General features: G+C 40.9%; 1 protein-coding gene across 1 annotated transcript in view; it reads right to left on the bottom strand.

The window, feature by feature from the left end:
* shtn3 (shootin 3) overlaps positions 1-25,695 on the bottom strand; it is a 57,232-nt gene that overhangs the window by 9,719 nt on the left and 21,818 nt on the right. The window contains exons 3-14 of the mRNA XM_078260011.1: positions 18,195-18,289; positions 16,913-17,081; positions 15,798-15,895; positions 14,465-14,546; positions 12,461-12,555; positions 10,434-10,580; positions 9,406-9,559; positions 6,045-6,219; positions 4,266-4,336; positions 3,856-3,956; positions 2,802-2,816; positions 1,488-1,550 (exon numbers count right to left, since the gene is read on the bottom strand). Of these exons, the coding sequence (XP_078116137.1) occupies positions 1,488-1,550; positions 2,802-2,816; positions 3,856-3,956; positions 4,266-4,336; positions 6,045-6,219; positions 9,406-9,559; positions 10,434-10,580; positions 12,461-12,555; positions 14,465-14,546; positions 15,798-15,895; positions 16,913-17,081; positions 18,195-18,289 (1,265 nt within the window). The remainder of the gene's footprint in view (positions 1-1,487; positions 1,551-2,801; positions 2,817-3,855; positions 3,957-4,265; positions 4,337-6,044; positions 6,220-9,405; positions 9,560-10,433; positions 10,581-12,460; positions 12,556-14,464; positions 14,547-15,797; positions 15,896-16,912; positions 17,082-18,194; positions 18,290-25,695) is intronic.

Below are 25,695 nucleotides of genomic sequence, written 5' to 3'. Positions count from 1 at the left end.
CCAATTTACGGTGGAAATACCTTTATTAAGCCTATTTAAAGAAGAAAAACACAGATGACATTTCAAAATATATAAAAATATAATGGAAAGTATGTTGCGTAACACTTTACTTGAAGGTATCAACATAACTATGACATGACACTGTCATGAACGTGTCATAAACGTTTATGACTTCTGTCATTAAGGGTCATTCGGTTTTATCACGACAAGTTCACATTGTTTGGGTTGTCTTGATTATGACAACTTGACATTAATCAAAGTGACATTACCAGAAGATGCATTTGTCATGACAACTTGACATTACATTTCTTTGGAGTGTCCTTATTAAGAAAACTTGACATTAAACAGGATGACATTATGTCAAGTTGTCATGACAAAGACATCCTCTGGTAATGTCATCCTGGTTAATGTCAAGTTGTCATTACAAAGATATCCCAAACTAATTTAATGTCAACTTGTCTTGACCAAGACAACTTCTGGTAATGTCACTTTGATCAATGTCAAGTTGCCATAACCAAGACAACCCAAATTATGTCAACTTGTCATGACAAAAACCGAATGACACTTAATGACAGAAGTCATAAACATTTATGACTTGTTTATAACGTTTATGGCACGTTCATGACACCGTCATGTCATAGTTATGACAGTGTCATGTCACGATTATGTCGATACCTTCAAGTAAAGTGTTACCATATGTTGTTACGTGCCATTGCACATTTTTAAGTGGGTATATGGAAATCCTGGAGCTTTCTTACTGGGTATACCTGCATATCACGTAGACTACTCCACTGGGTGGAGCTGTGTTAATTTGTTCAAATCTGGAGAAAAATTCTGCGGAAACCTGCATCCGCAGCTTGCGTGTGTGCCTGCTTATAAGGATAAAATATGTATGCCATGTAAACCAACATTCAACAACATTAGAAACGCTAATACCTTCAGATTTAAGTGTTTATCGCTCTTTTAATCATTGACAATGAATTTCAACCCCAAAAAGTATAAATCCAAAATAAAACTGTTACTGTTCATTTATTCTTTTGACTGCAGTCATGATCCTCATTTAAAAACAAAAATAAAATGATCTAACGCCATACAAAGAAACACTGTATAAAACACTATGACACCGTATATTATGACTATATTAAAACAACGTGCTCCACCAGACAGCATCAGTCAGTACGTTTACATGCACACCAATATTCCACTATTATTCTGAATATGAAAATATTCTGAATTTGATACGGGTCATGTAAACAGCATATTCCGGATGGATATTCAGAATAAGGCTTTTTTTTCAGAATATAGCTAATAAGCTAATTTTCCGACTAAGATGTGGGATATTCCGGTTTGGACATGTATACAGCGCATTCGGACTGTAGTGTGTCTACGTTGAGTGAGTATTTTCCTTCCGTAGCAGCAGCTTTGACACACCACACACACCAGAACCACAGCAGCACTATAACAAAGCTGATTAAAAGTCTCTTTACCAGGATGCCTTTCAGTTCCTCCATGGCGCTCTCCTGCGGTTTCTCCTCAATGATTAGAGGCGGCTGAAAAAACAAAACAAAAACACAAATAATTTTCCTTTATGTTATATTTGTATTTCATAACTGTGTTATTCTATTTTAGCTATTTTCATATTCTCTTTAACAGATGTTTTCAACTGTTTTTTAACTGCTCTTTTATGGAGCGTTTTGTGCTCATATTATGCTTTTTGGCTTTTTCCCTTTCCTTTATAGTGTTATATATCTTTTTTGTGCACGTTACAGGTTTACAAAGTGAAAAAGCCCAAAGTCCACCCCAAAGGGACTTACCATCTCCAACAGAAAACACTGTTCACAAACTGCTCCAAACAGCTCTATTGTAGTCCAGCCTTTACTTCAGAGACAAACGTGGTCACTTTGGAACACACGTTATAATGCTCGCCTAGCTGCTAGTGTGGCACGCCCTCATACTCTGCTTCTGACTGGCTAGTAGTCCTTACCTAGGTACTGTCAGGGCACGCCCTCATACTCTGCTTCTGACTGGCTAGTAGTCCTTACCTAGCTACTGTCAGGGCACGCCCTCATACTCTACTTCTGACTGGCTAGTAGTCCTTACCTAGGTACTGTCAGGGCACGCCCTCATACTCTGCTTCTGACTGGCTAGTAGTCCTTACCTAGGTACTGTGCATGTGCGACTCCCAACAAAGATGGAACAGAAGTGAGATGTCTCACTCTGTAGCTAAAACAGAGAGCTCAACACACAGGGTGAAAAGAGGAGCTGCAGCAATGTGCAGTACAACAAAAATATGTTGTTGTTTTTTTTTAAATGAAACCATGTAAACCTATTCTGGTACAACCTCTAAATACAATTATGAACATGAAAAGGAGCATAATATGAGCGTGTTCTTTCAATTTGAGAGCATTTGTCATTGATTTCACGTTCAGATTTTGTAATATTTCCCTCAAAACCTTCGCTCTCACTCTCACACTCAAACAGCCACTGGAAAAACACAGTTTGCCTCTGCTCAAACTCTTTATGCTTGGACTCAGATGTGTTGTTGCTTGGACAGATTTCATGCCATGCCACCCCTGACAGGAATCACCCCTGCCCCTTGGAGGGGATCAATAACCACAGAGCACACAGAGTCCATGAGCCATGAAGATATGTAAAGTGGAAGTTAAAGTGATGGGTGTTTTACTGATTAAAACAAAAAGGGTTTTCTGAGTGTGTGTGGGGGTCAGAGGGAGGGAAACGCCCCACCCACCCCCAACCCCCAGGGGAACAACAGTGATTGATGCAAACATCAATATACTCACTTTTACTGCTACTCTCTGGGCAGCACAAAGTAGACACATGGGGAGGAAAGAGAAGAGAGCAATCAGCCAGAGTGCCTTCAGCCTACAGACAATATGCTGACTGACGTCCTGATCTTTACAGAAGCACGAGGAACGAGTGAGAAGAGGAGAACAATTACAAAATGACAGTATTCCTGGCACACACAAACATGTTTTCCTGTAAAATGGGTTTGTGTGTGTGCCACGAGTACTGTCTCACCTGCTTTGACATGTCTAAAGGCACAGGACTATTTACCTCTGCTGTCAGGCAGCTGTGAACTTTGACCTTTGACCTCTTTGTTTTTCTTAGATGCAGGGTCAAAATAATGAGAGCTACTTTATGGAGCTTTGGTTCTCTCCGAACATGGTTTGGCTGGAATTTGAGTTTTTTTAGTTTTTTTATGCAGACCTTATAGTCTGAGATTTATCAAGTAGTTGTCAACTATAACATTTATCGCCAACTATTTTGATAATCGATTAATCTTTTTTTTTTTTATTATAAAAAAAATTAAAAATTTGTGAATGTGTTCTAGTTTCTTCTGTCCTTTGTGACAGTAAACTGAATATCTTTTGAGTTGTGGACAAAACAAGACATTTGAGGACGTCATCTTGGGCTTTTGGGAAACGACAGTTTTGGCTATTTTCTGACATTTTAGAAACCAAACAACTAATCCATTCATCCAGAAAATAATCGTCAGATTAATCGACGATGAAAGTAATTTGCAGTTAGTTGCAGCCCTAGTTTAATGTCATGAATAATGTAGGGCTGTGTGTGAACGTACAGCCCTTTGTTACAGTTGAAATTCAGGCTTTAACGTAATCAGGCTCTGGCCCAAAACTGCTGCCATGTTTTCGGGCTGGAGTCGGGCTGTGCCTGATTGTTTGGACCAGTCATAGCTCTACTTTATTTTTTTAAAAGGTTTGTCGGCAAAAAAGCACCAACTTGTTGTATTTTATTACCGTGCATCAGAAAAAAGCTAACTATAAAATACAGATCAGTTAAAACCTGTCAGTCTGCATGTCTCGTCGTCCTCACCTTGCTGTCCTGACTCTTGACGGGCCGCAGGACGACGCCATGTTTGATCCTTTCCATCATTTCGTTCACAGCCTTCGCCTTCACGTCGTCGCCCTCGCCAGCTGGAGAGAGAGACGGAGAGGAAGCTCAATGTTTACCATTACAATACAGGGAATACTGTCTAATATAGATGTTACATAATAGGTTTAGGTGATATGAAAATGTGTACGATGAGACAAGCGATATTAAACCGATTCACGATGCATCGTTACGGCCCTACTGGATTCATTTAAAAAAAATGACATTCCCATGTAGTTATTTACTTAATTTAATTTCTAGAAAAAATCTGAAATGACGATACAAGTTTGTATCCATATTGCTCATTGCTGTACTACATGTGAGAACATCCGAGAAGGTGCAAAGAGACTCACCTGGCGGCTGCTCTGTCTTCACTGGGACTTTGGAGCCTTTGGAGGACTTCCTCATGATGGCTATCAGAGAGCTGAGAGGGGAAGAGACACAAGAACTGTAGAATAATGTTCTTACTATTTTTCCATAAGAGACTAAGTGTGTTTTGGTGTATGCTTATTTAGCTTAAGCCATAACTTTAAGTTAGTTAGGGTCACAGTGGCCACAGTACATTGAGTAATAATAACAACAAGTGAAACATGAGCAGAATGTACCGCTTTGCGTGAGAGCAAATGAAGACAAGACATAATACAGTGGCCCCCACCCTGGCGGGTGTTGTATGAAGACAGCAGTCCCAGTGTGAAAGAAAAAGAGGGGATCCAAGAAAGAAAGTATAAGAGATGAGGGGAAGTATAGATCGGGTCTCACAAGGTCTGACAGTCTAGAGATACGTGGACCGGCTCCGGATTTTTGTCTGTTGCTAGGGAAACTTAGCTTAGGATCAATGCAATTCCAATTTAAAGAATGCGTGGGGATATATAGGTCTTTTATTTGGAGAGACACATTGTCCCAAAAGGGGGACACAGATGAGGAACTCCCCAACAGAATCGAGAGTCATGTCGCACATTTTGTAGGAATGCTGTGAAATGTTTTTCACACAAAAAAAAATTAAGAATTCATGTTTAGTCACACAGCCTCTTCTTGACTGAGGCTACACCTACACTACTACGTTTTCATTTTTAAGCGGTGTTTTGAGACTAAAACGATCTCCGTCCACACAAGAGTTTTAGCTCCAGTAGCAGAACTAATCTCCGTCCATATTAACACGTCTGACAACACATATCACATGACCATTTACACACACTGGGCATGTGCGTGCCGGTGTATACAGGAAGCAGATTGTCTGATGTTACTCTGCAGTTGAAAATCATGGATGTAGAAGTGGAAAATAGAGAAAAGACTTTGGAGAAAGAACAACAACGGTGAAAAGTAAGAGCAGGGATTTATTAGCTTGGAGCAACGACGAGGTGGAACTGTTACTGAAAGGTACGTAAGCTACCTAACCGATAAGACTGACTGACGTGCGTCATCATTTCCAAAGGTCTCCGTTTGTGCCCGTCTAGACTACAAAGCAGCCTCGGAGCAGCAGTGTTTCCAAATGGCTCAGTTTTAGAGACTCGGAAATGTCGGAGTAGTGCGGACGCGAGGCCTAAACGTAGAGAAAGATATTTGTTTTTAAACTGAAACGTAGTAGTGTAGATATAGCCTTTGTCTTATGCGATTTGTCGCCGTTACACTTAGGATTGTGGGTAGTGCAGTATTTATCCATAAGATTGCGAATAAAACATGTTTTTCCTAAAACAAGGTTGATTTCATATGGACCTCTAGCTTTTACAGAAACAGAAACTTTCACAGTCTACCTCAGTGATGGTTTAGACATTATGGCTGATAATCAGCCTCCTTATGGAATAAATCAATGGGTTTGTACTTAAGGAACCACACTGTTGAGCTCTATAAGCGTTAAATAAATGTAGATGGCAGCGCCCGTATCCGGGAAAATTTGGGCTTCACATTTGTACAGTGGGAGGAAGCGGAGACGCATTGTTTGTCTTTATATACAGTCTGTGTTTCAGACGCTCAAAACAAAAGTGCAGACAGTAAATATAGTGCGCTGTGCAGTAAATAGAGAGATTTCAGACACAGGGTGTGATCACTGCACACTGACTCAGCTTTAGCATCTGTTCCCCTGTGTGGTAACCAAGGTACAGTAATCACAGAACATGCGTGTTTCCTTTCCTCACCTGAGGGGGTTGCATCTCGAGGGGGGAGGTGGGGGCGGGGGTGGAGGGGGAGGAGGAGGGGGAGGGGGTGGCTGCGGGGGAGGGGCGGGGGGCGGGGCAACCCCAGGTTCAGGGGGAGGGGGCGCCGTGCTGGGAGCCACTGCGGCCTTTTCCTGGCTCTCCTGGAGCTCGTGGACTGTGGAGAGGAAGGAAGACAATGGAAGCAGTTAATCAAACCGCAGATGATTTAGGTACTGCTGTGTCATGATCTCTAACTTTTATCTTCCTTAAAAAGCTTCGCTACAGACCAAGGTCTTAAAAAGTCTATAATTTCAAAATCAAAATGTTAGACCTTGAAGCCTCTGAAAACACCAGTGTGTGTGTTCAGAGGCTTCAAGGCCTAACATTTTGATTTTGAAATTATAGACTTTTTAAGACCCAGCGGAAACCCTGTTTATTTCAGTTTAGTTTTTGTTTGTCTCTGAAGTCTGTAGCTACATATACTGTACGGATTCCTTTCATTATCATTAAGCAAAACACAGAAATGTAAAGCACAAAGAGCATGGCTCCTTTTAAAAACACAGATAAATAAACGGGGTCATAAATTGAGCTCTATGAATATATATAAAGAACTGAATTAAACATTTCCAGCAGAATATTTGTCCGTACGATGATGTGATCGAATAGTAGAATAGATCAAATAGTAATGCACATTTGCATAGTAAAGCACAGTTAAGTGGTGTGTAGTTGAGTTTAGTAGTTCTGATAGCAGCCGGCTAAAAGCCGTTTTTGAGTCTTACAGAATACGTGGTTGGAGAATATAGCCAAGATGTGTTAATGTTTCTTCTTTAGTGTTCGTTGAGAAGCGATTACGGCACAGCGTCATCTCATGTCAAGTTCAGTTTCTGTGGTTCTGTGTCGCCGCGAGGGTTGACGGAAATTCATGCCGTCTCCACGTAATCATTTCAGGTTATATTAAATAGTTGAAAAAAACCTGACATTATAGTTTCAGTTGGACTGTGTAGAGTAAAACAACACAAGACCAATTTTGCTTGGATATGAAAGAGATTCTCAGAGAACTAATGCTGGAAATTGTACAAGGAACCCTATAACCTGCTGTATTATTAAAAAATATTAAGGCTGTATTAAAGCAGTTACAAAGAGGCAGCCAAAGTGCTTTCTTTAGTGCAGAGTGGGATGCAGAGACGGTATGCCTAAAGCCGCCTACACGTGATGCCGTTCCATTGATTTCCTATAATTTATTTAGAATTTATTTATGGTAAAAGCTATGGGGAGAGCTCGGATTTGCCGCTTTGCGCTGAGCTCAAAGTTCAAATTATTTCAACCTTACGACATAGGCAACCCATGAGATAGCAGCATGTCGTTACCTAGCAATGGGAAATAGCTTCCTTGCCATCCTTGAAGACGTTTACCTGCGCTGTGCCTTGCTTTAAGCCGCCTACACATGATACGTGATTTGCTCTCTGCTCACCGCTAGGTAAGGCACAGAGCAAAGTGCGTAAAGTCGTACAGCTGTGAAAATGTCATGGCAGTTTTTCTATCGACAAACTTTTGCCTCACTTTGGAGCGTTATTTAGACTATCGTCTAGTTTCATATGACACTAATATATTTACTAACTTTAAAACACACCAACCCGATAATCGGCCGTCGGACAGTCTGGCGAGGTCAGTGACTCGAGTCTGTTCGGTGTGTTCCGTGCTGTCAGCCGTCCGAGGAGCCGTCGGCCTTTATTTTGGCCGACCTGACTTGCTGGGTCGGACTCAATGACCAATCTGATTGGTGGAGAGCTAACCCGGAAAGGGCGAGCGAGATGAGTGACGGACGCCTCTGAAAATCTTTTAAGCTGACCTTTGTTGATCTGAAATGATGATGATCATCTGACAGATTCAGCGACTGCACGGCCTATTTCTCGCTGAAAATGTTTTCAGAAACACGTTTGAGTGAACTGTTTTCGTAAAATATGACATCGAATTTCGAACAAGGCGCAATTATCGGTCAGCTGGAGAAGCCAGACCCACGTGACGCGTTCGTCATTTCCAGTTTTTTTGTATTACGTCTCGCGCACGCGCAGAACGTACGCTCAAGTCGGCGTCTCTTCGGTGTGTTCCGAGGCACTTTTTGGACCTCGGGGAGCCGACTGATCAGTCCGACTGCCTTTTCTGCTGACGGTCAGCCGTCGGTTTGGTGTGTCAGGGCGATCTCTGGATTTTACTATATTATATATTTTTTTGAACCCAGTACTGCTGCTGCAGATGCATCGGTTACTGCTGTGTCATGTTCTCTAATGTACTCATTTCTCTCTTCAAGCCTCCACGTCTGACTCCAGAATGGAGACTCTTCCTCATCACACCATCTGTTGACGCCATGAAAGAGGCGTCTGTTTTTATTGTTTCTGCTTGAAGTCAGTTGGTGGGTTTTTTGGCCATGACTTCATGTCATGTGACCTATTAAAAAAACGGACAGATGCTGCGCTGCTCGCGGGGAGAAAGTGCACGTTTGCCAGCTCTCCTGCAGCAGATGGATCAATGTTATGTTGTTACCGTGTTGGGAGTCAATAAAGGAATCAACACCCAACACGACAGACAACTTGTATCTACTGAGGTTTTATTCTTAACATTCTTTTTTTTTGTTTTTTCGTGTCGTTTTATTGTTCCGATGTCTTTTATTTTACAATAAAGCCTGAACTCACTCTGATTACTCTGAGAGATGATGAGTTGAGTTTATCAAAAAATGTAGATGTCAATAAGGAAGGAGGCTCAAGCTCCTCATTATTTTTGTTAGTTTTTATTTATTTATTTATTTATTTGCATTTCTTTTTTTCCTTTTCTTCTATATTTCTTTTACATTTTGATGTTTGGTTGTTAATTGACGGTTAGACCTGATCTGTCATGTATTTGTTCTGTTGTTTGTGGAATGTATTTTATTGTGGAATTAAAAACAAATTAAAATTAAAATTAAAAAAATAAAGCCTGAAATCAGATTTCTGTGGAAACCGCAACACGGCGCTTTTTAGCTCCTTAAATGATCTGTTGTCTGTGTGTGTGTGTGTGTGTGTGTATATATATATATGTATATATATATATATATATATATATATATATATATATATATATATATATATATATATATATATATATATATATATATATATATATATATGTGTGTGTGTGTGTGTGTGTGTGTGTGTGTGTGTGTGTATATGTGTTTGTCAGAAATACCCTTTAATGCTGTCTCAGGGTTAAAATGAAAACAGCAGGTGCGTAAGGAAGATAGGTAGATATGTTTATGAATTTTCTCAATCATCAATATTGTGTGTGTGTGTGTGTGTGTGTGTGTGTGTGTGTGTGTGTGTGCCTCCACCTCTGTTCTCCAGCTCCTCGTTCTTCTTCTCTGCCTGCTCCACTCGTCCCTCCACCTCCTTCTTGGCCTCCTCCAGCAGCTCCAGCTGCCTCTGCAGCGCCTCCAGCTGCTGCTTCACACAGCTCTGCTCCAGCTGGGTCTCTAGGCTCGCCACCTTCACACACAAAAACCAAAAACTACTAACTTTGCTAAAAAAGCAAGTTTTGAAGACAATTTGGATCATGCAACAAGGCAGCCCTGCTTGGTTCCTTCAGAGAATGATTGTAAAGATGAACAAAGAATATGTTTACAGCATTTCCTCTCTAACTGGGACGTTTTGGGACCGATTGGTGGGATTGCTGTGGACGAAGTACACACGGAGATACACTGGTAAGAGCTAATAAGGTTTAACCATGTATCAGCTAATTTAAATAGCTCACGTTACTGTATTGTAACTGTACACGTTACCCAGAGTGTTTTTTCCTCCTATCCCAGAATGCATCTGTTGCGTAGCCAGACCTTACTCCACCTTCCTCACAATTAACTCAAGCTCTGTACGTTTGTAGGGTTTACCTTCTGCTAGTCTCACATTGCCAGACCTTCCTCCACAGCGCTGCGGAGGAACGTCTGGCTAGTCCACACAGCATTCTGGGATGGGAGAAAAACGTGCTCTGCTTAATTGGCATTTTTTTTAAACCAATCACAATTGTCATTGGCGGCGCTATGTGCTGGACGGAGCCACGGTGATTCTGTAAAATAGCCTCTGGAAGGAACTTGTTTTGGTGGAACATGTGTACGTTCAAATGTTATTTTAGTCGTGCAACAGAAAACTCCGATTGGACAGATAGTCTAGCTAGCTGTCTGGATTTATCCTGCAGAGATCTGAGGAGCAGTTAACCATAGTCCTCATGAATCCACCGGAGTTTAGAACGCCAACACAAAGAAAGCGGAAGGAAACGGGCATCAGGGCGAAAATGAGAGACATCCGGCGGAATCTCCGGCGGCAACGGAGCAATCCCGGAAATGAAACGTCGTTGACATAGACTAACCTTCTGCTGATGCTGCAGACGCTCATCCTCCAGCGTTTTGGTGACAGCGGCGACGTCCTCCAGAGCTTTCAGAAGCTGAACGCTGGGCTCAGCACTCTGCAGCAGCAGCATACTCTGCCTGTTGGCCTCCTTCTGCTTCACCAGCATCTGCAGGAGGAAGAAGAGGAGGAGGAGGACGGAAAGAGAGAGCGGTAGGGAGGAAGGACAGGAAGAGCAAGAGAATAAGGCCAAAACAAAAAGAGAGTAGGACAGAAGGAGAGGAGGGGAAAGATACTTTCATCTTCTAGATTTTTACTTCCCAATTTTTCCCATCAATCTGTTTCTCTCCTGCAGGCTCTTTTTCACTTTTCAGGTCAGTAAACACCAGATTCCTTTATGAGGCACAAGGTTATTAACACACACATCAATTAGCAACACCACAATGCAGGTTCATGACTGCGTTCATCACAGCAGCATCACTTCACAGCTTTTTAAATTCATCAGAATGGAGAGTTGAAGTCGCAAAATAGTTTCAGAACTGAGGAAAACGTAGATTATGCCATAATGTGGGGATTACAACAAGTCCTCCAGACCATACGACGATATAGGTCGTTTATTCCTATTTGCTAATATGACCCACAGGAGCGTTTCATAGATTAGCGTTCCTAGCGGTTGCAGGAATTTCAACACACAGGAGCGGTATCCCGTCCGTATCAAACTGGAGAAAATAACGGTTGCAGCTTGATAAGGTTCAGGCACAAAAAGTACTAAGTTTAGTAAAAGAACGTGGTTTGGGTTTAAATCAGATGCTACTTCACTTCCGGTTACGCACGTAATGCAGAACATGACGTAGCTCTGTTTGTTCTGTAATTAATATATCACACACACACACACATATATATATATATATATATGTCAGCATTAACGCGTTAATCGCGATGCGATTAAGGGCTGAGCATAATGCGTTCATTTTTTTTTATCGTATTAATCGCATGCCACCATTTATTAATTTATTTTCACTTCACTCGGCTTTGCGTCGTGCCTAACAGGCTACTATTCTGCCGTAGAGGGAAGTTTTTTAAATATAAAAGTTAATGAATGAATGTAGCTGTGTCTGCTTGATGTGCAACTGTTTGCTAACTAACAAGTTTTTAAACTTGTGATCGGGGCTGTTAAGTGAAACCCGTCAACCCGCCAACAATCATTACATTGTAAAGTTACTAGCCAATTTGGCCGGTGATGAATGAAGCAAAAAAATCTGTGTCTGTTTGAATCAGCAGGCTACAAAAACATTTCCAAATGGGTTTGTTTTCCGCCGTGAAATTTGGGCGGTTTTGCGCGTGTTTGGCTTGGAACTGTAACCTTTATCTGGCACACAGTGCTTGTAGCACTAAGCCTACATTTCCCATGAACACTATGTTGTGACGACCATTGGCTTCATGCCTAGTGTGCGCGGTATCGATTACGAGCTACGCTGAAACAGCGAAGACGAACGGAACAGCACGAAACAAACCAGAGGAGCTGAAATCAAGTAGTAAAGTTAGCTTACTAGCGAACACACACAATCTGATTGGCTAGTAACTTTAAAAATCTACCTGCTATGTTGGCTGATCAAAACAGCCAACATATTAATTTAAAGCCCTGCTTGTGATACTGTGGGAGCTGTGTAGCTGTCAGCTTGTTTTGACGTTTTTCCGCCCCCTTGTGGGCAAACGCTTCAAACGCTCGATGGTGTTTTAAGCCCCGAACGTCTCCTTCCAGGCAGCGCTGTGACCGTTGACTTCAAGGCACCTAACCCTAACCTTAACCCTAACCATAACCATAACCATTGCCTAATCCAAGTGCCTTCCAGGAAGGAGACGTTGGGGTCTTAAAACTGATAAACGGTTCAAACATGTTTCTGGACATACAGATCCTTTTTTAAGCATATGATACAAACATATGAACACTGGTTGTATTTTTAAGCACGCCTGCATTCTCTCTTGCACTCTATGTGACAGTGAATGCATCATTTTCCCTTTGACGTGTTTCTGCAATCGTTTCTTTACCTCGTGTGCATATGTCTCAGCTTTGACTCTCAGGCTCTGCTCCAAGTCGAGCTGCTCCTTCATCCCGTCGTACTCCTGCGCCGCCATCACGGAGACTACAGAGGCAGAAAGACAGACTATATCAGGCTAAACAAATACATTAATAATATTAGCAGCTCTTTTAAATATACATTGATATATTTTATTTAAAAGGTACACTGTGTAGGAATTTCTCCCATTTAGCAGTGAAATTGCTATTTTGCATTCAAACGAATAGTGCTCTCTAGCGCCTCGCTTTTTCAAATGCAACTACGGTAGCCGTTATGTACCAAGAAGCTATGACAACATGTCTTCCAATTTTAGCTTTTTTGGTGACGAGGATTCCTTCTCCTGTGGCTCGGCATAAGTCTGATCCTCCATTATGAACTAAAGTGCAGTGCAAGCTTTCAAATTTTCCGTGGCAGTGCCAATCGCCTCTCACTGATCTCCTTCTCCGTTTCAGCTGGTTTCAGTCATGTGACGCTGGCTCTGAACGAAAACGCCTTGTGGATTAGCCAGACAGGTAGGCTAGTGCCTAATGTCCCTCTCAGCGATTATAGTTTTTCAAAATGGCGGAATAACATGGAAGCCTCCTTGGACTTGCCCGTCCAATGTAAATACAGATAGGAAATTCTTCGCTTATGAGGATAAGTTAGATCATTGGCAGAGGTCATTTTATACCAACGAGGACATATTTATGAATGAAGACATTGATTTTAGCTAATACAATACTTAAAACACTACACACTGTACCTTTAACCTTTATTCGTATGCGCGTATCTGGCAGGGGGTTTAGGCGTCCTTCCTCAGGAAAATGTTAACTTTTTTCAATAAAATAAAAGCAATTCTCCTATGCATTTTGAGTCTCTTTGTGGAAGTTTGTCTCTTTGTGGGGTTTGGCATCTCTTTGTAGTCATGTGTGTCTCTTTTTGGTCATTTATGATTTCTTTGAGGTTGTTTTGGGTCTCTGTGTTCATTTAGCGTCGGTTTGTGTCCCTTTGTGGTAGTTTTGCGTTCCTTCCTCACATTATTTAGGACCGTTATTATCACCATATGTGTGTCTAAAACTTTGGAAAAGCTATGGCAGATAATAAATAAATACCCCTCAAGAAGCTTAAAGACAAAACTTGCTAAAGAAGTCCATCTACAGTCATTAGATCTGAGAAAAGTCTTTTAGTTGCATTCAACGGCTCGGGTGCTGCACCTAAAACTTATAATGGCAGGAGAATCCCTGCCTTTATCTTATTCGGATAATTTCACAAAGTTTGTTTGGTTATCAACATTTATGATGTTAGCTTGTTTGCTAAACATGCTAATAGTATCATCAAAGATTCTCTACAGCTAAAGATAGCGCATTACACACTGTGCCAGAGGTATGAAACGCACTCCCTGTCTCCTAAATGTGCGTGGCCTCGTTTGTAAGTGTAGTCAACGTCATGTGGATGGGTTAAAAGTTATATATGTATAATTTATTAATATTTTCTTTTGCTAACATTAGATATTTACACAGCTAAGAGCCACATTTAGCATTACGAAAATTATCTTGGTATCTGTTAGCTTATCTGTGTTGCCAGATCTCGCAAGATCCTGAGACAGAAACAGGTCTGGAAAAATGATGTGTGAACAATGATGTGTCAAAAATGTTAGTGTCAAAAAATTCTGGAAATATGTGGCTTGTGAAAAATGGGTCCAATATTTACTTTAGTGATTGTGGGGCGAAATACTTCTTATATTCAGCTGTACTGTGTAAAAATCCACTATGCGTTGAGTCTTTACACACAATAACATACAGCATACTTAATACATGTTGATACAAATGTTGTGACTAACACAACATGCTAAACTAAAAGATGGTTGTACTGTATGTTTCATAGTTCATGTTCGTTTTGAACCATCAAGCCAACTTGTTGTGATGTTGGTTGGAGCCTTTGTATCCTCAGTCAGTGTGTGAACACCTCCAAGAGTTCCGGGCGTGTTGTGACTCACCTCTGTTAAATCTCTTGATGGTTTTACTTTGCTTCTCATTAGTTTCACGAAGCTCCTTCATCTCGGCCTGACCTTTCTCTGACTGCAAAGAGTGAACAAGAATTCAACAAATAAAAGTCAGGCACTGACCTGCATATACAACATTCAAAGAAATGTTCGGTTTTTCTTTTTTAACGGAGTAGGACTCACAGCCTGGTATCTGTCACAGACTGGAAGCTGGGATATTTTATGACATAAAAGCAAGAACTCTTGGCAGAAAGTACATGCACAACAGCAGGTTGATACTGATTGTTACTCAAAGCCACGATACCTGAAAAGGTGTGATTTAACATCAATATTGGCACAACAGTGAAGGGGCTAGACTAGCGAAGTGCTTGCGCCGAGCTTCGTTAGCATCACTGAAGTACCAATAATATGCCAATAATATGGCAATAATAATGGTTGCCAACAAAATAAAAGTTAAAATCAAACTGTATTCATACTATAAAAACTAAAAAGCAACAGAGACGATTTCAAGTCCCTCCCTGTTTAGTCAGCCAGCCAACTTAAGCTAACATTAGCTCTGTAGAGATCGTTGGATTTCCCAAACTGAATAAATACCACAAATATAGCACGAAACTGCTTTGCTAGCTCAATAATTTCATAACTAAGAACATAAAAACATTTTCTATATCGACAGATTTAGCTCCTGTACGTCCACAAACTTCACATGTAGCAGCTATTTTTAACAAAGCGCTGAGTCACCGGCACAGCTGATGTTATCCAAACATTTCCAGTAACAGTTAACTCCAGAACGTTGTAAAAAAAAAAAAAAAAAGAATTAAAGTAAAAAATAAGTTGTTTTATCCGATGAATCACTTCATATAAATACGTTGGACAGTTTCACTGTGGTTCCTGATTTAGTAGTAAGCTACCGTTAGCTTTGTAGCTTTGTGGGATTTCCCAAACTAAATAAATACCGCACATATAAACACATACTTGCTCTTCTAGCTCGTGTTATAACTAAGATATCTGCTCAAAAAAAATTCTATCAATAGATTTAGCTCATGTATGTCCGTATACAGTAAGTTGTTTAATCTGATTAATCTCTTTATATAAATATGTTGGAGAGTTTCAGGGTTCCACTGTGGTTCCTGATTTATTTTAATGGATATCACAGTTTCAAAAACAGTTTTTGATTTAACTCTGTAAAGGTGACATAGAAATGGCAAATATATATTTTTAGTGATGAGCATGGTGTGCCGTCATACTGATTTGAGCACGTTCTAAATGTGTAGTTGACCGATCAAATTGCCTGGTCAGATCTACATTCTGTATAATTGTCATTCCTCACCTGTGCAGTCAGCTCTTCTATCCGTCTCTGTTGTTCATGAATCTGACACACAAAATTCTTCTTCTCCTCCAGTAAGGTGTTCACCATCTCCCTCAGATCTGACACAACACAGATGAAAAGTCCAGAAGTGTGCGGTTAAGTTTATTTCATAAATATAGAGATGTTCCGATAGCAATATCAGTTCCTGACAAGCCTCCCATACCGCCTAAAATGCTGGTATCGGTAAGTATCAGAGTTTTTGCACCGATCCGATACCATGTAATTTAGCCCAGAAGAAAATCTACTTTAAAGTGGTTTATTTATGTCATGACTGACTGTCAAACTGGATGGTAAAAGAAAGTTAATGGCATTCACTGTTTGTATTTGTTCATGTTTCAAAAAGAGTTTATCAACAATGATAGCAATCATATCACATCCATACAGGGATACTGGTATAAAGCCGGTACTCATCGCCAAATATGCAAGTTCAAGTATCGGAACATCTCTAGTTAATTATTAACAGACTAAGGCTACATTTACATTACTACTTTTTGCTTTAAAAATGAATATCTTTTTCTACGTTTCCCCCTCTCATCCCCCCTGCTCTGGCGTTTCCGAGCCCCTAAACCGGAGACATTTGGAAACACTTCTGACCCGTTTTGGTTTGGAATCTGCGGGTCTCAACGGCTGCAAACGGAGACCTTTGGCAACACCGACACTGACGCCATTGTTTCGCCGCCTTATTGGGTCATGACATCTCGTTTTCTGAGAATAAGCTACTAACGTTACCATGGCAAGTATCAGCAATGGGCAGAGTATTACGCTGCTTACTGTTTACCCCGGCATGCGCATGCCCAGTGTACCAGAATGTTGATGAGATGTGAGTTAGTTAGTTTCAACTGAGATTAGTTCTTCTACTGGAGCTAAAAACCCTCGTGTTCTGGCTCAAAACTCCGGTTAAAAACCAAAACGTAGCAAAGTAAATGTAGCCTAAATACTGCACAATAAATCAAGTGCCCTAAATAGGAAATGTTCTTCCTCTCTGAAGCAGATGAATATCCATAGCAAACTAAATGTTGTTCTTGCAGCAGGGACTTAGTTCGCCATGTTGTTGAATATAATTGTGCGTGTTGTACCTTTAACCTGTTGTTGGTACTGTACGAAGGTGTCTGGGCTGGCGTCGGCCGTGTCTGCGTCGCCGTCGGCCTCCAGAGCGATGCAGTCGGAGATGCTGGGAAGCAGCTCGTCCAAACACGGACGGGACGACATGCTCAGGTACTTGAACTTCCTGTTCTCACAGTTCAGCTGCAGGTCAAAGTTAACACAGGGCAATGAAAAATGAAATGAAAACAATACATGATCAAAAAATGATTCTTTTTCTTTAACCCTTGTGTTGTCTTCCCGTAGACCGTGAACTTGTCCTTCTGGGTCAAAAATGAAGATGAACTTTTTTTGGCGCTTTTTCCGACGTTTTTTCGATGCTTTAGACACTTTTTAAAACGTTTTTGTGACTATTTTTCAACGCTTTTTTAAAACTCATGGTCAGTGAACCTAATTTAAATGATTTTATACCTTCATTTTTTAGTTTAATAAAAACACAGAAATTATCAATTATTTGGACTAATAGTTAAGATCAGAGGATGTTGAGTGGATCACAGTTTATGTCAATGTTTGACCCGAGGACAAGACAAGGTTTAAGAAACAGAAGACCGGTAGTGACGTAAAATGTCGTACATTTTATATTTGTTGATTTTGTTACAAACTTCTTCTTCTGTTCAATTTCTAGAAAAATCTCCCTAAGAATATCAGACTGGCGAGCTCCGCATCCTCTTTTTATGTTGTCGTACCGCCGACCACGCAACTTATTCTTCTCTTCCCGGGTCAAAATTGAGAATAATCACTTATTTTTCGCTTTTTTTTCAATGTTCTTTTTTTTAACTACCACTAGTATACACCACTAACACCAACTTATTGACTAGTTTAACACAGATTTTTGGAATTTACTAGTTAAGATCAGAAGAACATAGAAATAAATCATGTACCTGTTGTATCTGCCTCTGGACATTGTTACATTTGAATATAAGCAAACAGTTTTTGCAGTGGATGCAGAAACAGACGAGTAATCGTCTCTGTGCAGAGTCATCCTGACTCAGCTGTTCACTCCATTCTCCATTCATGCGTGTGTGTGTGTGTGTGTGTGTGTGTGTGTGTGTGTGTGTGTGTGTGTGTGTGTGTGAGTGAGAGAGAGTGTGTGTGTATGCGAGACTGGGAGTGTGAGACTGTGAGTGTGTCTGTGTGAGTGTTTGTGTGTGAGTCTGAGTGTGTGTGTGTGTGTGTGTGTGTGTGTGTGTGTGTGTGTGTGTGTGTGTGTGTGTGTGTGTGTGTGTGTGTGTGTGTGTGTGTGTGTGTGTGTGTGACCTTTGTGGCCAGGGCCTCTGCATTCTCCCGGCACGACTTCTCGATCTCCAGCTGAGTCTGCAGAACGCTCACCTCCTCAATCACCATCTGAGACACTGAGGGGACGACAGACAGACACACACACACACACACACACACACACACACACACACACACACACACACACACACTTTTAGGGTAACACAATACACTGTATCATGACTGATCTCAACATGTCCCATTGATCAGTACAATATATCATTGTTGTTATGCCACTTGTTTTCTCAGAAAATGAAGAAAAACGCTAAATTGAAAACATTTTATTGAGCCATTTACCTCATACAAGTCAGACAAAATCGTGTAAAACCCACAGAGAGGCTTAAAGGCTGACCAATAGCAATGTTTAAAAAAATGTAAATGACGAAATATGGAGATAAAATCTTTCTGCCCGACAGCGTCAACATCAGCTATATACCTTTGAAAGGATAAAGTTCATATTTAACCTAATGTACATTCCTAAAAAAAAAAAAACATCTGTGAGAGGTATTGACGGACGGTTTACTGACAATATTCTAAAATATTTATACAATAGTACGACATCAGAACTATGTGGGGATGGAGCAATAAAATGCTGTTGTGATAAAATGTAGAAGAAAAATAAATAGGATCTTAAAACTGCTAAATTGGATTATATCAGCAAACAATTGAGAACATATTTTTCGAGAAGCAAACAAAGTAGAAAGTATCATCGGCACCCCAAAAAAATCCTTTCATAAAAGACAACGGCTGTTTGAAATCGTTCGAGGTACAACGATGAATAGAAAGAAACTGCTGCTTTTTATTCAACACAAGAAAATGCAAGAAGAGGATTTGGGAGTGCTCACGCTACTTCAATAGTTTGACCCGTTCTCAAAACTTCTATATCAGAAATATGGGTTTCTTTTTAACCAAATTACTCCAAAAAAATGTTGTACAATTGCAAGCTCTCCATTACTACTTTCATTGAATTGTGGGTATTCAATTTCATAACATTTGAAAAAATTGAAATGGTTTCAAAACCTGACTAAACTTTGAGATCCACGTCTGTGATTATCCATCAACATACGTTCCTCTAACATTAGTCCAAATCATTCATCATATCAAAATTAGGTATAATCTCCTCTAAATGAGATTTATTGACCATGAATTCCAAAAATAAGTGTAAAACGATTGGTAATAAGTTGGTGTTAGTGAAAAATAGCATCGAAAACGTGGACGAAAAGTGACAAAAACCTTGAAAAAAGTGATGGAAACGTCAGAAAAAAAACATTGTCAAAGAAAAGTGTTCATTTTGACCCAGAAGGACAACATGTGCACGGTCGACCAGAAGACAACACAAGGGTTAGTCAATTCTGAATGAATATGCCTGAACACTGAAAGATTTATAGGAACACACCGACTTATTGGGACTTTGTCTTATTCACTGTAACCCCCCAGAGTTAGATAAGTCCATACATACCCTTCTCATCTCTGTGTGTGTGTTGACGCCCCCACCGCTAGCCTAGCTTACCGCAGATCCTGGAGTTAACCGGTTCCAACTAGCCTACTGCTCCCAATAAGTGACAAAATAACACCAACATGTTCCTACTTCCATGTTGTGATTTGTATAGTCACAGCGTGAACAAATAACAAGGTCACATGAGACACAGCCATCTTCTAACCGTATACAAACTGGGAACTATATTCTCAGAAAGGTGAAGCAGTGCTACTTCTGCTACTTGGGCGGAGTGATATGCTTTGCAGCACCTGAGAAGCCCCGAGCAGATCAGCAATGCTTCGCCTTATCTTACTCTGGGGGATACGGTGAATAAGCTAAAGTCCCAATAAGTCGGCATGTTCCTTTAATATAAACCGGTGTCTGGTTTGCCTATTGAGCAACAGTCTGCCTCCTCACATATGGAGAAGTTTGGGGATGATAATTCAAGGTAGGGCTGAATGATAAATCCTTTTAACATCGAAATGGCGATTTGAAAGAATGTGATTGGCTATTCGTGAAGACTGCAAATAATCAAACGTGAAACATTTAGTTGAATGTTTGGTGTAACATTGCTTGGGGGCATTTTAGGCCTTTAATTGTATAGGACAGCTGAAGACATGAAAGGAGAGAGAGAGAGAATGACATGCAGCAAAGGGCCGCAGGTCGGAGTCGAACCTGCGGCCGCTGCGTCGAGGAGTGAACCTCTATACATGGGCGCGCGCTCTACCAGGTGAGCTACACAGGCACCCAACGGCCACAGATTGTTTACAGAAATTTTCTATTTTCAGTGGATTTTATTTTGTAGGACTTTATTTAACATGATGGTAGAAGGTGCAACATGTAGACGCTGCTGTTGAACCGAGGCATATCAGACATTTCAGTTTACAGGAAAGTACTGATGGTTTTTTATTTGAATAGTTTTTTAGCTTTAGCTTTTGTGACAAATGTTCTGCGTTTGACTGTTCAATGTTCCAGGCTTATTTAAAGAAAAACACTTATTGCTGGCAGTTTATGTCCATGTTCTCATCCCTGGATAAGAATATAGAGCAGTTTTGATGGCGTCTCATGTTGTAGTTCCCCATATGTGGCAGAAAAATCTCAATTAGATCCCCCCCCCCCTAATCATTCAGCCCTAAATTCAAGGCATCTTGGTACTGAGATGTGACTGAAAATGCAAAAAAACATAAATCATATTCCATACTTTTTAAAAGGAGACAGGATGTGCATTTTTCTGTCTTTTGTTTACCAACTATGTAACCCAGCATTCAAATTCCTGTGTTGGATACACAAACTGAGAAGTTCCTTTAAAGGCAGAGATATGCATAACACTAGGATGTTTTGTTGATGTTTAGTAAAGACAATGATCAGTGTGTTTCAGTGTAAAACCACCCCAAACAGCTAAAAACGAAGTGAGCCGGAGGTCAGACGCTCGCACCTGTCAAACATGTCACCACAGTTATTTTAAAAATGACCCAGATATATGGAGAAAAAAACTTGATGTGATGAAGTAGCTTTGCCACCGTGTCAAAATAAAGATCCACTCATCTCTCTCTCTCTCTCTCTTTCCTCTTCCTCTTCCATCTATCTCTTTCTTCCTCTGGGGCATTTTGCATGTAATTAGTCAGATTTCTGGCAGATAATTCTGAACATTTGAATCATCTTCACATAAGAATTTAAATATCTTAAAGGTGCTCTAAACGATGTCACGTGTTTTTTAGGCTACAACCAACTACAAAAAAAAACGCGGTCTCTGTAGACAGCCCAGGCTCCACAAACTGCAACAAAAACAAACTGTGCCAACCTGCACCACCAAACATAACAAACAGTGTTCCAGCCAATAACAGACAAGAAGGATTTGGGGGTGGGGATGGGGGTTGGGGGGGGTTAGTGCGCGGAAGCACGGAAGGGAGGGGGAGGGGACGGGATGAGGAGGAGGGAGGGGCGAGCTGGCCTCGTTTTGTTTGAAAATACTTTGAACGTCAACAAGAAGTGACGTCACCCAACATCGCTCAGAGCACCTTTAATATATTTAATTTTTTTTCTCCAATTTTTCCATTTGAAATTTTCTATTTCCTGTTTTATTTTTATTTTATTTCATTTTGTAATACTTTATTTTTTTTCCCCCCAGTATAGTTCTTTTATTTTTTTCCTATGTTCTTGTCTTAGATTCAGATTTGACTGTTACTTGTGTGTTTTGTGTTTTTTCATTATTGAATTATTTAATGAGCATTGCTGTGCCTGAGGCTGAAGATTTGAATTGCCAACGACTACTTCTGTTGTTGCGCATGACAAATAAAAGAACCTTGAACCGAAATGGCAGAGTTTTACACGGAGCCTCAACGACCACTCAAAAGTACGGTAACGTTATATGGTCAAGAGAGAGAGACTGAAGAGAGGGAGCGCCCAGCGGCGTTCGAACCAAGCAGTGAGTCAGAGAAATAAAACGTGTTTTCGCCGATTCATCACTAGAAATGGAACTGTAGCAAGCATGTCACTATCACTAACGTTATCCACATTCATATTTAGACTAAACAGATTAGATATTTAGCCACAAAAAGCATGGAAGTCGGAAGTTAGAACGGAAGTACAAAGAGCTGTTGCTGTGGAGATGACACACCGTCTCGTGTCATTGGTGTGAGCTGGCAGGTTTCAGAACGCTGCAGACCGACGCGTTGCAAGTAAGTCGCGAATCTTTGGTCTGAACTGGGCTTTACGCCGCCTTCACACTGGCACTTAAAATCAGTACCGTAATACGCAATGCGCCCCCAGTGGACGTCGTACTACACCGTTGAAAGCGTCGGAAGAGAGTAGAAAAAAAAAATGGCGGATAGACTAGTACGACTCATTCCGTCAGTGTCCGAATGTCTAATTCTCTATGACCTCTCATCTGAGGGCTATAGAGATATAAACAGAAAGGCTGCTGCTGCGTGGGGAAAAGTTGCCCACGATGTTGATGTGTCAGGTCAGTTAAATGTGATATAGCGGTATAATGTCAGTAGTTCCATGTCTGTTACTTACCAGCTGGTATCCTATGCATTGTTTCTGCACGGAAGAACTTTCCTCATGCTCCAAAATTAATCGATTACATGACAACATATCGTTATGAAATCATTATTTATTTTATTAAAAGTTAAGAATTCAGATTTCTTTATCGGTACCATAGCAACGCTAACTTTCGCTCCGATTGTCGGATAGGAACCGGCCGTTGCCTGTCGTACGAGTTCAACTTTTTTTTTTTTTTAACACATCCGGATGACCAACGGACACGATTCTTTCTGCACCGCACTCGTTCACATCGGTTCGGACCCGTTCGCATGCAGTCTGCGAATCTCCGTAGGAAATAAATGACTTGTGGTCGTTTCGCAGCCGTATCTACTGTGCCAATGTGAAGGCGGCGTAAGGCTACACAAGTGATATATCAACTACAAAAAGCCTAGAAGTCAGAAGTTAGAACGGAAGTACAAAGAGGCGTTGTCATTGAGGTGATACACCGTCTCATCTCATTGGTGGCAGGTTTCAGAACGCTGCAGACCGACGCGTTGCGAGTTGTTTCAACTCGTCTTGTCGCAATTCTTTGGTCTGAACTGGGCTTTAGGCTTAGTGTGGATGGATGAAAAGTTTTATTTGTATCATTTATAAAGATTTTCTTTTGCTAACGTAAGCTATTTACACCTCTAAAAGACATATCTAGCATCACAGAGACTCGTTTTGTTAGGGCGTTCAACGAATGGTTGACGTTAGCTTCTCTGTGCTGCCAGATCTCACGAGAGTTTGGTCCTGAGATAGAAACAGGTCTCAAACATTCCTCCGTCTGAATGTGTCCGTCTGAATATTACCATTTTAGTGTCACAATGTTCTGGAGATATGTGGCTTGTGATGAATGGGTCCAATAACAATGTTTTCAGTGGGAAGTACAAAATCTCATTTGGTCATTTCCCTATATAGTTCACTATTTAATAAACACAAGCTGTGCTCGAAACCGTTCCCTCACTCATTTACTATTCCCTATATAGTGTTTATTAAAAAGTGAACTATATATAGGGAACAGCCAAACAAGATTTCGGACTTTCACTGAAAACATCGTTGCGTCAGTAGATGCGCCAGATGTTTGTGTGACGGAGCGCCCTCCATTTTTCCTTTTCAGTTTCCGCGGGTCCTTCTGCTTCTTCTTCTCTTCCGAGAAAACAAGACCGCGTTGCATTGTGGTATACGGGAGTAAAATGTAGGCTACATTGCATGTACGCTCAAATTAGCTGTGCATTGTGGGTATTTTGTAGTGGAATATATAGTGAATGGAATTAACCGCGGAGAATTCGAACACCACTACAAAATGGCGATCACACTATATAGTGAACGGTTTCTGTGATAGGGAACGGTTCCCAACACAGCTACAGCCTCTCTCGCTCTCTGTCTCTCTCTGTCTTCATTGATGGTTTTTCAGTGTCGCCGTGGTGACAGAGTCAGACCTCTGGACAGACTGTCTGGATTGTATTACAGCCCAGCAGGAAGCTGCTGCTAACATCCCTGATCCATTAACAGACTCCTTCCTGGTCGATGTACAAGCCTCAAATCTGATTACACTGCTCTCCCACACACACGGCTGACTGATAAGGTGTTCCTGCCCTCCGCCGCTGGCAGAGAGAGCCTCAAAACATCTTTCATATAGGTTGTCTCGCTTGTTTGCAGCCAGAGCTGATGTGGTGTGATGTTCATAAAAGCACAAAGCATTTTTCGGGGGTCTCAACTCAATTATGTAACATTTAAAAGTGCCGTGTCTTAAAACCGCGCACTTCTGTACTTACACTTGCTATTCCGAGTACATGTGGTGGATTACAACTACATTTACTCAAGTACTGTACTTAAGTCCAAATGTTGAGGTACTACTACTTTACTTGAGTCTTTTCTTTTCATTCCACGTTCTACTTCTACTCCATTACATTTCAGAGAGAAATATTGTACTTTTTACTCCACTACATTCATCTGACAGCTTTAGTTACTAGTTACTTTACACATTTAGATTTTTGCACACAAAACACATGTAGTTTATAAAACAGTGTTTTATTATAAAACTACCCTACAATATAACGGCCTACAAGTCCAGCTGAAATGATAGACGGTTAAACCCTTAGTTGATTGACAGATCCGTTTGGATCGTTTCCAGTTTCTAAAATGTGAAGATTTTTCACTTTAAGTACATTTTCCTGATGTTACTTGCATAATTTTACTTAAGTAACATTTTCAATGCAGGACTTTTACTTCTATCAGAGTATTTTAACAGTGTGGTATTAGTACTTTTACTTAGGGATCTGAATACTTCTTCCACCACTGCTTCTGTACTTACACTTGCTATTTTGATTACATACGGCGACTCTGACGAAGTGTGGCCAACTGCAGCGCACTACGAGATGCTGCACCCTCGTAGCGGTCAAAACATTGCGTGTGGAACAATGGACACTACTCGCACGGTTGCCATCTTGGCTACGGAGCAGAGGCTACTGGACCACCGACGTATTTTAAACTTGTGAATGTGCCGGGCCAGCAAGCTGCAGTGCTTACTATTGAAACAGCGAAACATAAACTATTGAAATGTAGTCTATATCCACAACGTTCCACTCCGGTGACGCCGGAAATTCTGCCGGATGTCCTTATCGGCCGGATGTCCGTCACCTTCCTCTTTCTTTGTGTTGTAATTATAAACTCCGGTGGATTTGTGAGGACTATGGGTAACTGCTCCTCAGATCTCTGCAGGGTAAATCCAGACAGTCCGTCCAATCTGAGTTTTCTGTTGCACGACTAAAACTACTTTTGAACGTACACACGTTCCACCAAAACAAGTTCCTTCCAGAGGCTATTTTGCAGAGGCACCGTGGCTCCGTCCAGCGTTTAGCCCCGCCCAAGATGATTGTGATTGGTTTAAAGAAATGTCCATAAACCAGAGCACGTTTTTCTTCCATCCTGGAATGCTGTGTGGACTCGCCAGACCCTCCTCCGCAGCGCTGTGGAGTA

The sequence above is a fragment of the Sander vitreus genome, chromosome 10, assembly GCF_031162955.1.
Source record: "Sander vitreus isolate 19-12246 chromosome 10, sanVit1, whole genome shotgun sequence".
NCBI lineage: Eukaryota > Metazoa > Chordata > Actinopteri > Perciformes > Percidae > Sander > Sander vitreus.
The sequence above is the reverse complement of the archived record's forward strand: the minus strand, read 5'-3'. Positions and strand labels throughout refer to the sequence as shown.